General features: G+C 44.4%; 1 protein-coding gene across 1 annotated transcript in view; it reads right to left on the reverse strand.

Annotated features, from left to right (window-relative positions):
* Window positions 1-15,417, reverse strand: part of PLXNB1 (plexin B1) — a 416,790-nt gene that overhangs the window by 11,868 nt on the left and 389,505 nt on the right. The window contains exons 29-34 of the mRNA XM_078661870.1: window positions 12,547-12,721; window positions 12,091-12,194; window positions 10,665-10,749; window positions 7,901-8,067; window positions 7,643-7,803; window positions 4,356-4,503 (exon numbers count right to left, since the gene is read on the reverse strand). Coding sequence (XP_078517996.1) covers window positions 4,356-4,503; window positions 7,643-7,803; window positions 7,901-8,067; window positions 10,665-10,749; window positions 12,091-12,194; window positions 12,547-12,721 — 840 coding nt within the window. The remainder of the gene's footprint in view (window positions 1-4,355; window positions 4,504-7,642; window positions 7,804-7,900; window positions 8,068-10,664; window positions 10,750-12,090; window positions 12,195-12,546; window positions 12,722-15,417) is intronic.

The following is a 15,417-nucleotide window of genomic DNA, read 5'->3' on the forward strand; positions in this document are numbered from 1 at the left end:
CGTACAAAATCTTTGCCTGACGGTAGATTCTTGCAGCTCTACCGGGGTCTGCTACCGAACAATCATGGTTTTGACTTTAGAGATTCCACCACAGACCAGAGGCTGGTCCGGTTCGGGGCGGTATCACCCGTCTTGTATTTGTAGTTCTGTTATTGATTACAATGGGTAGGTTTTATTTTCGGATAGCTCAGTGGGTTATAGCTTTAGACTGCAGTGAACGCAGAGGGTCTTAAAAAATGCAGTGGCGCAACACAGGACGCGCAGCCCTTGAGGTGCCGGGGGCCCCTGAGCTGCAGGGGGTTCTTGAGCTGCAGAAGGCCCCCTCGGCACAGTAGTCTGGCATGAAAGCTCCTGATTAAATCTGGAGTGGGCCCCCCTCCATGGACCTTGCAGGGGGGCCCTTAATATTCCATTACGCCATTGGAAACATGCATTTCAATTTGGAACCTATCACATTTGCAACCTTAAAAAAAAATACAGAAATCAATTACATAGTTTCAGGTGTTAAGTGCAGGAAGGCTGGGGGCTTGTGCTTTTCAGAGCAGAAATGTTATACAATGTAACAAAAGGGACAGGAAGCCATCCCACCAGAGCCCGGGAATCTCGTTTTCTTCAGTTCACATGAAAAGCAGAAGGTCACGGCTGGGGCCTCCCCTGTTACTTTTCTGTTTTTTCTAATGCTTCTCAGCTCCCTTCAGGTAAAAAACATACTTTGCTGCTCACCTTGAGCGGGTGAGCACCTCTCTGACATCCAGTTTTCTTTTTACTCCTAGCGCTTATCCTGCAGCCTCTTAGGCCAGGGGTTGCAAGGGCCAAGCCAAAGGTCACAGCTGCGACCCCTAAATGACTTCCACAAGGACATCGGACAAGTTTCCTTTGTGCTACACTGCCCAGCACTGCCAGCTTGTCTACATCCCATCACCAGTGAGAACCTCTAACATAGCCCACTGCACACCCTCACACTGCCCAGCACTGCCAGCTTGACTACACCCCATCACCAGTGAGAACCTCTTACATAGCCCACTGCACACCCTCACACTGCCCAGCACTGCCAGCTTGACTACACCCCCATCACCAGTGAGAACCTCTTACATAGCCCACTGCACACCCTCACACTGCCCAGCACTGCCAGCTTGACTACACCCCCATCACCAGTGAGAACCTCTTACATAGCACACTGCACACCCTCACACTGCCCAGCACTGCCAGCTTGACTACACCCCCATCACCAGTGAGAACCTCTAACATAGCCCACTGCACACCCTCACACTGCCCAGCACTGCCAGCTTGACTACACACCCCCATCACCAGTGAGAACCTCTTACATAGCCCAGTGCACACCCTCACACTGCCCACCACTGCCAGCTTGACTACACCACATCCCCAGTGAGAATCTCTTACAAAGCCCACTGCACACCCTCACACTGCCCACCACTGCCAGCTTGACTACACCCCCATCACCAGTGAGAACCTCTTACAGAGCCCACTGCACACCCTCACACTGCCCACCACTGCCAGCTTGACTACAACCCCATCACCAGTGAGAACCTCTGACATAGCCCACTGCACACCCTCACACTGCCCACCACTGCCAGCTTGACTACACCCCCATCACCAGTAAGAACCTCTTACAAAGCCCACTGCACACCCTCACACTGCCCACCACTGCCAGCTTGACTACACCCCCATCACCAGTGAGAACCTCTTACAGAGCCCACTGCACACCCTCACACTGCCCACCACTGCCAGCTTGACTACACAACCATCACCAGTGAGAACCTCTGACATAGCCCACTGCACACCCTCACACTGCCCACCACTGCCAGCTTGACTACACCCCCATCACCAGTGAGAACCTCTTACAGAGCCCACTGCACACCCTCACACTGCCCACCACTGCCAGCTTGACTACACCCCAATCACCAGTGAGAACCTCTTACAGAGCCCACTGCACACCCTCACACTGCCCACCGCTGTCAGCTTGACTACACCCCCATCACCAGTGAGAACCTCTGACATAGCCCAGTGCACACCCGCACACTGCCCACCACTGCCAGCTTGACTACACCCCATCACCAGTGAGAACCTCTTACACAGGCCACTGCACAGTCTCTCACAGCCCAAGGCCCACCTCATCACCTTGCCCATCAGTATGAGTTTTTCACAAAGTCCAGTGCCCACCCTCACACTGCCCACCACTGCCAGCTTGACTACACCCCCATCACCAGTGAGAACCTCTTACAGAGCCCACTGCACACCCTCACACTGCCCACCACTGCCAGCTTGACTACACCCCCATCACCAGTGAGAACCTCTTACAGAGCCCACTGCACACCCTCACACTGCCCACCACTGCCAGCTTGACTACACCCCCATCACCAGTGAGAACCTCTGACATAGCCCACTGCACACCCTCACACTGCCCACCACTGCCAGCTTGACTACACCCCCATCACCAGTAAGAACCTCTTACAAAGCCCACTGCACACCCTCACACTGCCCACCACTGCCAGCTTGACTACACCCCCATCACCAGTGAGAACCTCTTACAGAGCCCACTGCACACCCTCACACTGCCCACCACTGCCAGCTTGACTACACAACCATCACCAGTGAGAACCTCTGACATAGCCCACTGCACACCCTCACACTGCCCACCACTGCCAGCTTGACTACACCCCCATCACCAGTGAGAACCTCTGACATAGCCCAGTGCACACCCGCACACTGCCCACCACTGCCAGCTTGACTACACCCCATCACCAGTGAGAACCTCTTACACAGGCCACTGCACAGTCTCTCACAGCCCAAGGCCCACCTCATCACCTTGCCCATCAGTATGAGTTTTTCACAAAGTCCAGTGCCCACTTTCACACTACCCACCACGTCAAGCTTCTATGCCATCCCTTAAGGGTAATGCCCTCAAATTCACAAGTGCATACTCCTCACACAGCCCAGTGCCAAGTCTCTCACTGCCCCTCACTGCAATTTTTCCTCGCACGTCCGTCCGGTGTGAGTCCCTCAGAGAGCCCAGTTCCTACGTGCTGACATTGCCCACCTTAGAAATCTTTTCTGTATGCCAGTAAGGGCAATACTCTCACACTGCCAAGAGCAAGCTGCTAAACACAGACCAGTGCTCACCCTCTCACACTGCCCACCACTGCAAGTTCTTCTCACACTTACCACCACCAGAGGGAGCTTCTCAAAGCACAGGGCCCACCCTCTCAACTTGCTGCAAGATTCCCTACCAGCTCATAAGTGTAATGGGCTCACACCGACAAGTGCAACCTTCCCTTATAGCCTGACCCACCATCCCACGCTGCCCACCACTACAAGCTCTCCTCACAAATCCAATCAGTGTGAGTCACTTACAGAACCCAATGTCTACCCCCTATCGCAGCTCAGTGCCCACCCCCTCATACCACCCACTGGTGCAAGCTTCTCTACCAGCCCATAGGTGCAGTGCACAGAAACCTACAACCAATGCCACCTCCTCACAAGTCCCACAAGTGCCAAGTTGTCACACTGGCTGCTAACATAAGCTTTTTACAAGCCCAGTGGTGACTCTCACAATGGCCACCAGTGAGGCTTCTATACTAGCCCATAAGTACAGGGCTCTCAAACTGCCAAGTACAATCTTCTCACACAGTCCAGTGTAAACCCTCCCATAGAGCTAAATGCCCCCTCTCACACTGCCCACCAGGACAATCCTGTCTACCAGCCTGTAAGTGTAATGGACTCACAATACGAACAAGTGAAAGCTTCTCACAGCACGGTGCCCACCATCTTCCACTCCCCACCAGGACAAGCTCTTCTAGCCCCTAAGTGCCAACCAACACCAATGCCTCACATTGCACAACCTTGTGGCTTCTCCCTGCCCACCAGTGCCAGGTTCGCACATTGGCCACTGCATGAGCTTCACACAAATCCAAGCGCTCACCCTTTCACATCGCCTACGACTTCAGGCTGTTCTCAGTATGCCTACCACAGCGAGCCCCTCACACTGTCTTGTTACTGCTTTCTGAAACTGCCCACCAGTGTAACTTTCTGCACTCTGTCTGAGTGTGCTGTGTGTGTGTGTTTGTGTGTGTGTGCTGTGCATGTATGCTTTGTGTGTATGTATCTGCATGTGTTGGTGAGCGTGTTGTGACATGCGCTTACCAATAGGAATGTCTGATTTTGAAATACTTTTGGATAGATATTCTTTGAGATAACATTGATACTTCAACAGCTCAGTGAGAAAACCTGGAAGCAGGAGTAAAAGGTGGCAATGAAGAACGGTGTGTCTACTGACGTCCACTACCCAACCGTATCCACAGTAAACTTCAAACGTAAGTCCGTGCATGCGGGCTTACCCGTCCCAGTTTGTGGTCCGCCAGTGTGCAGGAGTCCATGAATGTCTGAGCGATGACCGAGAGCACCGCGTCCACGTTGTCGGAAGCCTGAACATCAAAAATGAACTGAGGGTTTTTGATGATATTGATCCAGAAGCGAAGGGGGAGGCTGTGGAAAGGAAGCATGGGGGGTTAATTTAGGGAGCAGCATGAGGGGTGTTGATGGTATAGCAAGGGCCAATCGCACGTCGAGCAACCAGTATGGCAACATTTTGTCGATCATTGTGCCCGCTTCTCCAGTACAGAACATGCTTGAAAAAAGTGATTTATATTTAACATCTCTTCAACATCAAGAGCTTTAAAATGGCACAACAATGCTGCGAGGAAACCCTCACTGCCCCGAATTTCAGACCAAACGAAAAAAGTCTCACCTTTGATAGAATGAGGACGTTAGGCGGAAAAATGAATCCACTGCTAAGGACAACCATGTGGGAATTGACCAAACGCTAGAGAAGAAGTTCAACTGGAGAAGACGAGTGTTATGGAGTCTCCGTATACAGAACTAGGGCCACCTGCAGATAACTTTATGTATCTGTAACACTCATTTTGCACCTCTGTGTTCATCACAGACTTGCCTCTTGTGTGCACTGTCACAATCGAGAGGTTCATTCTTTCAACTAATCAATTTCTATTTCAACCCACCAGTGTGTGCTGAGGGCATATCTCTCCCCAGACACTCCCTTTCACACAGAGGGGGACTCTACAATGCCCTTCAACATCAATTGAGAATTGTTACCTTTTCCTTATAGCTGGAAAATGGGTACGGACCTACAGCTCAAAGATTTACACAAAGCCATATTAGGTAACAAATATAAATATACTCCTGCTGTTTATCAATTCCCATCATGCCTTGAAGGGACAACAGGAAGAACCAAACATCTTGTTTTACACCCTTACAAGTTTTTACCAAGGGACACCCAACCTCGAAACATTAAATTTAACCTAATAGATCTGTAGTATTTCATTTGTGTTATTCTCCACTTATATAACTACATCAATTATTTTAAATTAATATTCACACACAAATATTTTTATTTAATTTGTTCAAGTTTAATAAACCTTTTTACTTTTTCCTATAAATTACCAAAGGAATAACTACCACCAGGAACAACTCTCTCGAGGGTAAAGTATAGGGAATGATAAAGTTTATTAAATATGAAAAAATGAGTACAAATATGTTTATGTTAAACAGTAATGTAATTTAAATGTATATATGTTTACTTCAAATGCAGCTCAAAATAAAAAAAAACAGTATTATTAATAGCATAAAATACTTTTATATTTTTTTTTCAAGTTTAACAATCTCATTTTTACTTTTCCTAATAGTTTACCATAGAGAGCTCTCCGCCACTTGGGCGGAAATCTCCCTATGGTAAAGTATAGGGAAAAGTAAAAAATGTTATTAAAGAAAATATTTTTACTTCGAATATTTATGTAAAATATAGTTAGATATATTTATTGTAATTTTAGAACGAAAAATGCAACACAATTATTTACTTATTTTTGGATTAAATGTTTAATTATTTGAAATGTATTAAATGAACACAATTATTAGTCATTATTGAATCCCTTACATTAAAATGTTTATATTTATTTATGATTTATACCGTACAAAATGTTATGGTTAGAATTAATTAAAATGTTTAAAAATAAGTTATGTTTATTTTTATTAAAATAAGGTTATTACAATATATTATAATAAAATATGTTTTACTATGTTTACATTTTTAACAAAAAAATCATACATATAAACACACACACACAGTCAAAATTAATTAATTTAGTATAACGTTTCATATAGGGTTCAATTTCAAGTTCCTGCCGCCATTGTTTTCAATGAGATGGTGCTGAAGTATCAATGGTTGGCCATGTGTTGTGCTGGACTTAATAATGCACCTCCTTTTTGGCAGTAGTAACTTACACTCGAAAATTCGGATTCACTGCCTGTTTCACTGTTTCAGGGGTGAAGACATGCAAGCCGACACTTTTGAGTAACTTTACACTTGTATATAGTGATTAGCCATAAATGCAAACCTTTGTCCCTCTTCTATCCCTCCGCTATCCTTCTCAATCCAAATAACTGACTAATATCCACCACTAAAAATACTTTCAAATTTCACTATACTAATCCAACACTAATCCTTTATGGGTTCCGGAGTAGCGTGGTACTCACCGAAAAAGCGCTTAGACACTTCGTCAAGGGCAGTAAGTGCTATGTAAATGCAATTACAATATAATACAATTAGCCAAAAGTAGCAAAGTTACTGAAAAGATTGAGAGTAAACTTACATGTGAAACATACTCAAAAGTGTAAGTTACCTTTGTGAATAGTACTGTCTGTGTTCACTTTTTTATGTTCATTCCCATGCAGTGTGCATTCTTTGCATGTATGCTCAAATTTCCCCATTATTAACAATATAGGAAACATATATAAAGTAGCTGACTTCCTTAACATTTGCAGCCTTGAAAAAGCTCCAGGATGACCATCCACATGGGGGGAAGCACGTGATGCCTGACACAAATTGAAGCTGTTTGTCAAGTGAATACCTTCAAAAGCCAATTTAATTAATGAATTAAGCAAAAAAGAAGCAGAAAGTACCCAATAGAAATAATTTGGAATTGTAGATCTAGATTTTTTTAGTAACTCCTACAAATGTCGGGAAAGGGACAATTTTGAACAAGAACTAACTACTGTCAAAATATTTGAATACCTTAAAAAGCAGTAACATCAGAAGTCTTTGCCTGTGAAGGACTTCTTTTTTTAAGAAAGTACAAACTTTGTACTTATATTCATGACCATCAATGTCTGAATTCTGATTTTTACATTGAAGAACCCATGGCGCCTGCCTCGTTGTATTGTGTCATACATTATGATCAGAAATATTTCTTCATCTAAGTAAAGTCTGTGCATGAAAAACAAGGTTCGATACAAGTTCGGCTCCTTGCTCAATTTTTCCTTGAATTTTATGTAGGAGACACGCAGTTTTAGCTCTGTGCTGATCTGGTTGCTCATGGATTGGGGAAGCAGGGCTCTGGCTAAGCAGAGCTGTTTCTAGGCAACAATAAGGCCATGGAGCCACATGGTTGGGCAGGCGTATGACCAAGTGGTGCTGGGAGCAAGACTGGTTTGTGCTAAGTAAGATTACGGAGAAGCAGAGATCATTTGTGCTGGGCCGAGGAAGCGGGGCAAAGGCCAAGGATGCAATTCTCATTCAGAATCAAGTGACAAGATGCACTTTAAGACACACCTGTTTGTTTTCCAGATGTGGATGGTCTCCGGGTCCGTGATGCCATAGTGCAGAGCTTGGTCATCCAAGAGGTCGAAGAAATACTTGACAGCAAGCGGCACCGGGCGGCTGGTGCTGAGAATCACCTGGAACAAGTCATCGACAAACTTCTGCAGGGTTCCCTGTAGAGGAGAAAAGCAAAAGAGTGGGGTCAAGAAAGAAGACTCAGGGCCAATAAGAAGGGGGCAAACATAGACAGTGCAGGGCCATCACTCCTACCTTCATTGAGAGAAGACGTGTCAAGTATATTTCTGGGATGGCTTTTGCCCGCTCACGGTCCCGAAGACTTCCCCGTCGGTGTTTTGGAAGCTCTGGCTCTTCGGTCGGCTTTGCCAAGTGCCAAAGCTTTATGCCACCCTCATCGGCATCCTCCAACATTGGCGTTTCTAAAAAACAATGAGCTACTTTTACACATTATCTTCTGTACCGGGATCAGGCAGGCAGCAATGTGACCTGGATCGCAGTCACAAGTTTCTTCGAATGTTAAAGGCAACCCAAAACGAGTGATAACCAGTCAATGGCACTCCCACCCTCACACTTTCCAATTTACACAAGTGCAGAGCTGTTAGTTTAGTTGCTGGTAGAACGTGTCTGTTACCAATCAACATTTATTACCAAGTTTGAGGCTAGGGCTTTCATAGCGCAATATTTGAAAAGGCACAATTGTTTTATCAATGGGGTAAAATGACTTCTGATATCACCTCTTCTTGTGTCATTGGTGGTTGGTAAGACGGGCAACGTCCCTTTGCTTATTTTTTGGTGAATTAACCCAGGCTTGAAACACCTTGTTATGGCAGATGTCCCCACCTGTTATTACATATTGAAAGCGACAGTTGAGCGATTACCTGTTCCTAAAGGATGCTGACCTGAGGCGGAATGCCCTTGACTCCAATGACTTGTTAGGCAATGCATCACCGCTGCACCACTGTAGAAAGCAGCAAGACTATCCAATCACAAGCATTTCCTTAACCTCTTGCATGCGCGCGTCGGCCAACGGCTTACGCAAGCACTACCTCGGTAGTGCTGCACACGTCCGTTGGCCGGCGTGGCCCCGCCCACTTAATAGAACTCCCGCACCGCGGCCGAATTTGCGCCACCAAAAAGGAGTTAAAAGACGCCAAGTGGTGCAATCAGAGTGACAACAAATGCCACAAACTGACATGTTTGGCCAGTCATGCTGAGAGTCATGCTGTTCACAAAAGCGTGTTGAAGTACCCGGTAGCCCGACACAGTAATCAGTCTAAAAGCGCTGCGAGGCCTCCAGGTAGTTACGTGCTATATAAGTGTAATTTTTCATTTAATTTCATTTAATTTCATTTCATTTCTTTGACTGCTCCATTCTAGCGCCCAACAACCCTTGCACGACCAACGAAGCATGGACAATTCCCACAGAAGGGCAGTTGTGCAAAGACTGCATGCCGACGTGGGACTTTAGGCTCAAAAGACCTTTGCTAAGGACTGTGGAGCAGACATGTTTATGATGTATGCCGGCACAAATGCTTTAATTAGTTCCCTCTGTGGAAAGGATCACAGGCGGTCACAGCTTTAAATTCTGGTTGGGCCAACCCAACGAGCTGGAGCACTGGGGATCTTGGTGGCAAAGGCAACCACTATTTAAGTTACAACAGACACCAGGGTTGTGGCAAGTGCTACTTAGAGTGGTCATTCAATAAACTACCTCACGTGTGACTATAGGAACAAAATGTCACTTATCCCAAGAATGCTGTAAATCCCCAAGGCTGACCCTTGCATAGGGCAGCAGGAACAGTGACCCAAGAGTCACACTCCTTTGCCCACCGACAAGGCTTTCATCCTACGAGCAACAGATGGAACCACATAGCTCCAAAAACTACCCAGAGACCAACATATCCACTGCCAACCTCAAGCTGCCTTCCTCCAGGATCAGAAAGATTATCCACTAACCTTGACCGAAAGGAAATGAAGGTGAGATCGCAGACGACTAGTGAACAACAAAAACACAGCATGATCTGCTGTGTTTGCTTCTGAGTAAAAAAGGGATAAAATGAGTGCCCTCTGGTGATTTTTCAAATTTGGTCTGAATTGAGGGTGCACAAAATGTTTAACTTCACAATAGTTGGGCGATTTTGGTAAACTTGAAGAGTTTGTCTTGATAAATCTCCTTTTCCGCAAACCAGTATATTTTATAGTGTGATTCATAAAATGCAATTTATTTGTATTCACAACTCTTTCGACTGAGGTCCTCGCCTTCCAGTAGGTTTTAAAGATATTATGAATTGGATTAATTCTTACTATTAGCCCCAGATCACGCCACTCCTCCAAAGCTTATGGTTTTCTACTTTTTTTTTTCAGTTCTTTAATAAAGAATTTTTCAATTTTAACTCAAGTTTAATGGATTTGCTAATTTTTTACATTATATTATTTTAAGGCAAAATTTGTTTCATGCTGCATTGAAAATTCATGCTGAACGAGTTCTCCGCGCTGAGAGCAACAGAAGACAAAAGACAGGGACATTTGAATGTTTGAAAAATTTAAGAAATGTTGGTTATTAAAAAGGCAATAGAAGAAAGCCTAACATTAAACTTAAGGTATTATTGCAATAGAAAAATTGAAAAGCCTTCAAGGGACTAAAAGTTATTTAATGTAGGTTTAGAAAATGTGCTTGATTGAGGGGTCTGTGATTAGATGGCCGGTCTCTTCGCTCTAAGGTTGAGCACGCATACACTGGGGCACTCCACTGGACTGGCCAGTGTCACACCGTCTTTGGCTAGTAACGCAATGATGTGCCACACTGTAATAATCCCGCTGGGCTGGAAGCTGTGCTATGCACTCCTAACACAATTCCAGACCCTGCAATAAAACGGATTCCCTGGGACCAACGACAACCTGATACCAGGTTTCTAGGAAAGCTGCATGACTGACGCGCCTGCAGGCCAGGCCTGCTCTTATTTTACATTATAAAGCTCAGGGAATCTCAGCTGCTGCCTCATAACATGTGACTCACTCTCTCCAGGGATGTAGTCCTGGTTCTCTGGATGGATGTGCTTGCTCAGACGAGTCACCAGCGCCACCGTCGCCCCGTCTGGTACCTAGAAGCAACGCAGAACATGGACAGTTTTCACATCTTCAGCTTCGACACAAAATATCCCCTTCTGAATTAAAACACACAAAAGGCTTGTGGTTGTGCAGAAACAACACAGAAAGGGGCTCTCAGAAAGTGGCCAAACGTTCAGCTCCGAAGAACTAGATATCACTACAACACACACACTCAAAACCTAAAATAATATCCTGTTACAACATAATCTTGACATTTGTGTGTTTTCCTTTTTTTGTACATTAAACTATCATTGACCTGCCTGTGGTCTTGGTTCCTGATGCTTGTTGACTGTTGCATCAATCTGTTTTTAATAAGGTTTTTTTTATTCTGTATGGGTACGAAGTCGCTATGTACAATTTAGGGCCTCATTACGATGTCAGTCGGAAAGAATTCTGATCGACTCCTTGTCGGAATCGTTTCCGACCGACTTGGGTTCTGGGAGTCCAAGCGACCGATTACGCTGGTTATGAACACCGTTCGGTCAGACGCCTATTGACTTCAGTGGGAGTCAATGTTCTGACCGACAACACAGGCTCCCATTGATGAAAGGGGTAGTTGCGGAACACCTTGCACCCTGTGGCAGGAACCCCATGGTTCCTACCACACTGTGCATGGTTGGACAGAGGGGACACATAGGTACCCCCACAGGCCTCAACCGGAGGCCTCTTGGTGAAGGGGGGCCTCCTATCGGTCCCCAAAGTAAGTTTCTGACAGCAGATTAGTGTCAGACAGACCGATTCATAACGGCAGTCGGAATCTGACATCGTAATCGGACAGTCAGAAACGCGACCTGTTGAGCTGTACGATTCGGCTCCAACCAACTCAGACTCTCCGAATGCCAGTCAAAACTGATTTGAAATTACAGACCGGTTACATTCTATCGTAATCGATCGGTCAGGAATGTTTCAGCGTCGGTCAGAAACATGGGTTCCGACACGGGTTAGGAAAATCCAAATGCCATTCGGAACCTTTCCGAACGACATCGTAACGAGCCCCTTAGTCTTCTAGAAGCATAATTTAAAATAAATTCTTTGTTTTAAGAGTCTGCAACCTTTATTTATTACTGCATGCTTTTCAACTACAATGAAACCTCTTTAGATCTTGAGTGAAGCAAGTACGACTGTATAATTCTTGCAAAGCATCTCATCTTTGTCACAGCTCAACATACACAACCATATTGCAGGTCCACATGTGTCAATCGCTCCCCCTGAATGTAAGTGTCACCACTTATTCTTCAGTTTCACCTCATCCCTGCTGGTCATTTAAGTCTCAAAAGAGGTTATTGCAGAATCACTCTTGAGTAGATGAGGACAGACGCTTCACCTCAGCTCACCTTATAGTGCTGCACTGTGTTCACCCGCTTCCAGCTGCCTTGAACAATGGACGTGAGGTCTTCGTCAGAAAGAATCAAATGGCCAGCCAGTCCAGACCTCCACTCTAGAGACAAAGGAATAAAACAAAACGGCAATAAGTTAGCACTTTGACAAACAAGTACCACTATGTGACTTCATAAATAAAGAACAGGTCAAGCTGGGATGAGGGACATTGACAAAGTGACACTTGCCACGCATGATGAAGGCAAGGAGCCCCAGTTAAAGGGACTGGAAGGACCGTTAACCAAAGCAAGCCAGAAGGAAAACCCTTGCCCATGGGCAGCTGGACTGCAGGCGGACTGTGATTCGCTGCCACCGCCTCCAGTCATAAAATAGACACCGTTAAGGGACTAGTTGCCACCATCCCTCTGAAAGGGGGTATATTTTGAGTTTTTCCCATCGTTATAGCTGCTCACCGAGGTCAAGGGTGTCGGGGTCCGGCCGGTGGCCGCACGGCGTTCCTTTATACACCTGGTCCAGGATCTTCTCCTTCACCTGTGTGATAGTGTCACAGTCAAGCACCTTCACAGGCACCCCCTGGGCATCTTCAGCCGCCAGGCCTCCTCCTGCTTGAGTCACAGCATTGAGTGTCTAAAGAAAAGAAAACAAAAGGCGCACCAACCCATCAGTGTGAAGCATAGTTCAGTCAGATAATATCCGATGCATTTGCTATGGGTCCCTCTGATCGGATGCAGCGCGCTGGGTGCCTGGCCCTGAAGTGGTGAGTGGGGACTTGGTCAGTAATACTGATTAATGGACTTCTCAGCCCTAATGCTTCACAGCGTGCATTGAGTCCCTCGTCCCAAATAAATGCTCATCAAATATTTGTCTTTTTAAATGCCAATGTCCTGCCGGTATGAAGAGGGTTGACTTCACCCATGGCCGTTTCCCAAGAAGAGCCATCAGGCATCAGCAAGTTGAACCTGCTGCTACCGCGTAGGTAAAAATTACTCTAAATGTCAAGAATAAGGTTCCTCGTGGACAAGTTGAGTTTAGATCGCTATCTTGTCCCAGCTCTCTGGAAAAACATAAGCAGATAGTAATACCCTTGAGACAGAGCGGGCAGTCATTCACTCAGTGACATGGCTATTCTAGAATAATAGGATGGCAGATTGAGAAACATTGCAAGTTTACCCAGAACTCCTGATGTCCTGGACTCAGTCAGCACAGCTGGAAGAATGTATCTTTCAATGTAAGACACTATCAGCACTTTTATCAAATTCTAAACTTTCTTTAAATTTTTCATGATTATATCTTATTTCAATTTTTGAAAAAATAATTAATGCAATGTTCCTACTCTAGTACAGAGACTGAACCTATTGCTAATTTATAACATTGATTTCATAACATATTTTTGTTATATATAGCAACAATGGATTTTTTGTGTTGTATTCCATTCATGTGCAATATGCCCTGCCCAATGCAATTTGGGATTTGATCCCTTCTTCAGGGACTTATCTAAACAAAAATAAAATAATAATTGTGCATCGAGACGGAGGAATTAACCACTAATATACTCTGTGTACACATTGTCCTTTGTTTGACATCAATGCTTCAACCGTAAGTGACATTTTAACCATGTTGTTTCAAAATGACGATAATAGCTATTTAGAGCTCGGTGAACCCGATTTAGAATTTCATGAGTGCACATTAGTGATGTGAAATCAAAATATATATATATATATATATATATATATATATATATATATATATATATATATTCACTGAAAAAACCATAGGTTTCAGGCCTTATATAGTTAGGAGTTAGCATTTAAAAAACCTTTGAAATTCAATGGTATAATGTAATTTTTGCAATGAATCTACGTAGTTGCTATGGCGAGCTGTAATTTTCGTATGTGCTCATTTAATGTATGTGGCCTTATGTGCATAAGCGTAAGCGTGTGATGCATGAAATTCGCCTAATACAACCGGATATAATACGTATTCAAGAGACGCATATACCGTGGGCAAAAAGACAAGTATTGAACGATCTTGGGTTTATAGTGTTGGCTGCCTCACAACAATCTACTATGAATCGAGGTGTGGCTATTTTGGGACAACGGTCTGTAATCGCAACTGGGAAAACTAAAGTAGACAGCTTAGGACTCTGGGCAATTGCGGAATGTGTTATAGGCAATGTTGTTACTACAATCTGTACAGTATATGGATCCAATATTGATGACACTGCAGTAATAGAATATCTAAATGTAGAATTAGCTCTCTGGAGTACCCCATTATTTCTATTGGGGGACTTCAATATTCATGGGGAATTGAATACTTGAAATCCACAATTCACTAGATATCAAGGCAGGAAGCCTAAGGTATTCAAGGCATTACGTCAACTCTTATATCAATATGGGTTGACTGACGGGTGGCCTGTGGCGAATTTGAGGGATCCTGGCTTTACTTTCTTTTCTTCGCCGCATAAGAAATTTGTGCGAATAGACTATATTTTTATACCCAGACATATGGCACAAGGATCTTGTATGTTAGTTAAACCACGCATCACATCAGATCACGCTCCAATCGTTATAGATATACCTATACCTAACACCCAACCAATACAAAGATCCTTTACTTTTAATAAGAAACTCTTATCAGATGAAATATATGTGAAACAAGTAATAGATTGGGCTCAGCAATTTTTCGACCTTAATAGAGGCTCTACATCTAATGCAATGGTATGGGACTGCTTCAAGGCAGGATTATGAGGCGAAACCTGTAGCTATAGCTGGAGTTTACAACAGAAAAGGAAAAATACAATGACACAATTAATACAAGATTTAATAAATTCAGAACATGAATTAATGTGTGATATCAGACTACATCGAGATAGCGAAACTTCACAAGACGAAGTTGCGCAGCATAAAGCCAAGATAAATGGGGTCTGGAGCCAGGATATAGCACAGCAATATAAGACCTTTCGTGCAGAAAGATATCAATATGGGGAAAATGTGGGTAGATGTCTAGCTCAAAGAATGCGTGGAAGACAGACTATACAGCGTATAACTTCTATAGAAAACAATCAGGGCACTCTAATCGAGTCACCAGAGGGGATTCTGCAGGTCTTTTATGAGTATTATACAAATCTTTATACCCAAGAAGACTTCTCATTTGATCTACTTGATCAATATATAGATAAACTGGAACTGTCCCAATTAGATCCGGCGCAACAGGAACAACTAGAGCTCCCAATCACAATTGAAGAACTCAAGACCTCCCTGAAAGAACTGGCCCTGGGGAAGGCTTGTTGTCCTGATAAACTTCCGCTAGAAATTTATCAAATG

Source organism: Lissotriton helveticus, chromosome 9 (assembly GCF_964261635.1).
Source record: "Lissotriton helveticus chromosome 9, aLisHel1.1, whole genome shotgun sequence".
Lineage (NCBI taxonomy): Eukaryota > Metazoa > Chordata > Amphibia > Caudata > Salamandridae > Lissotriton > Lissotriton helveticus.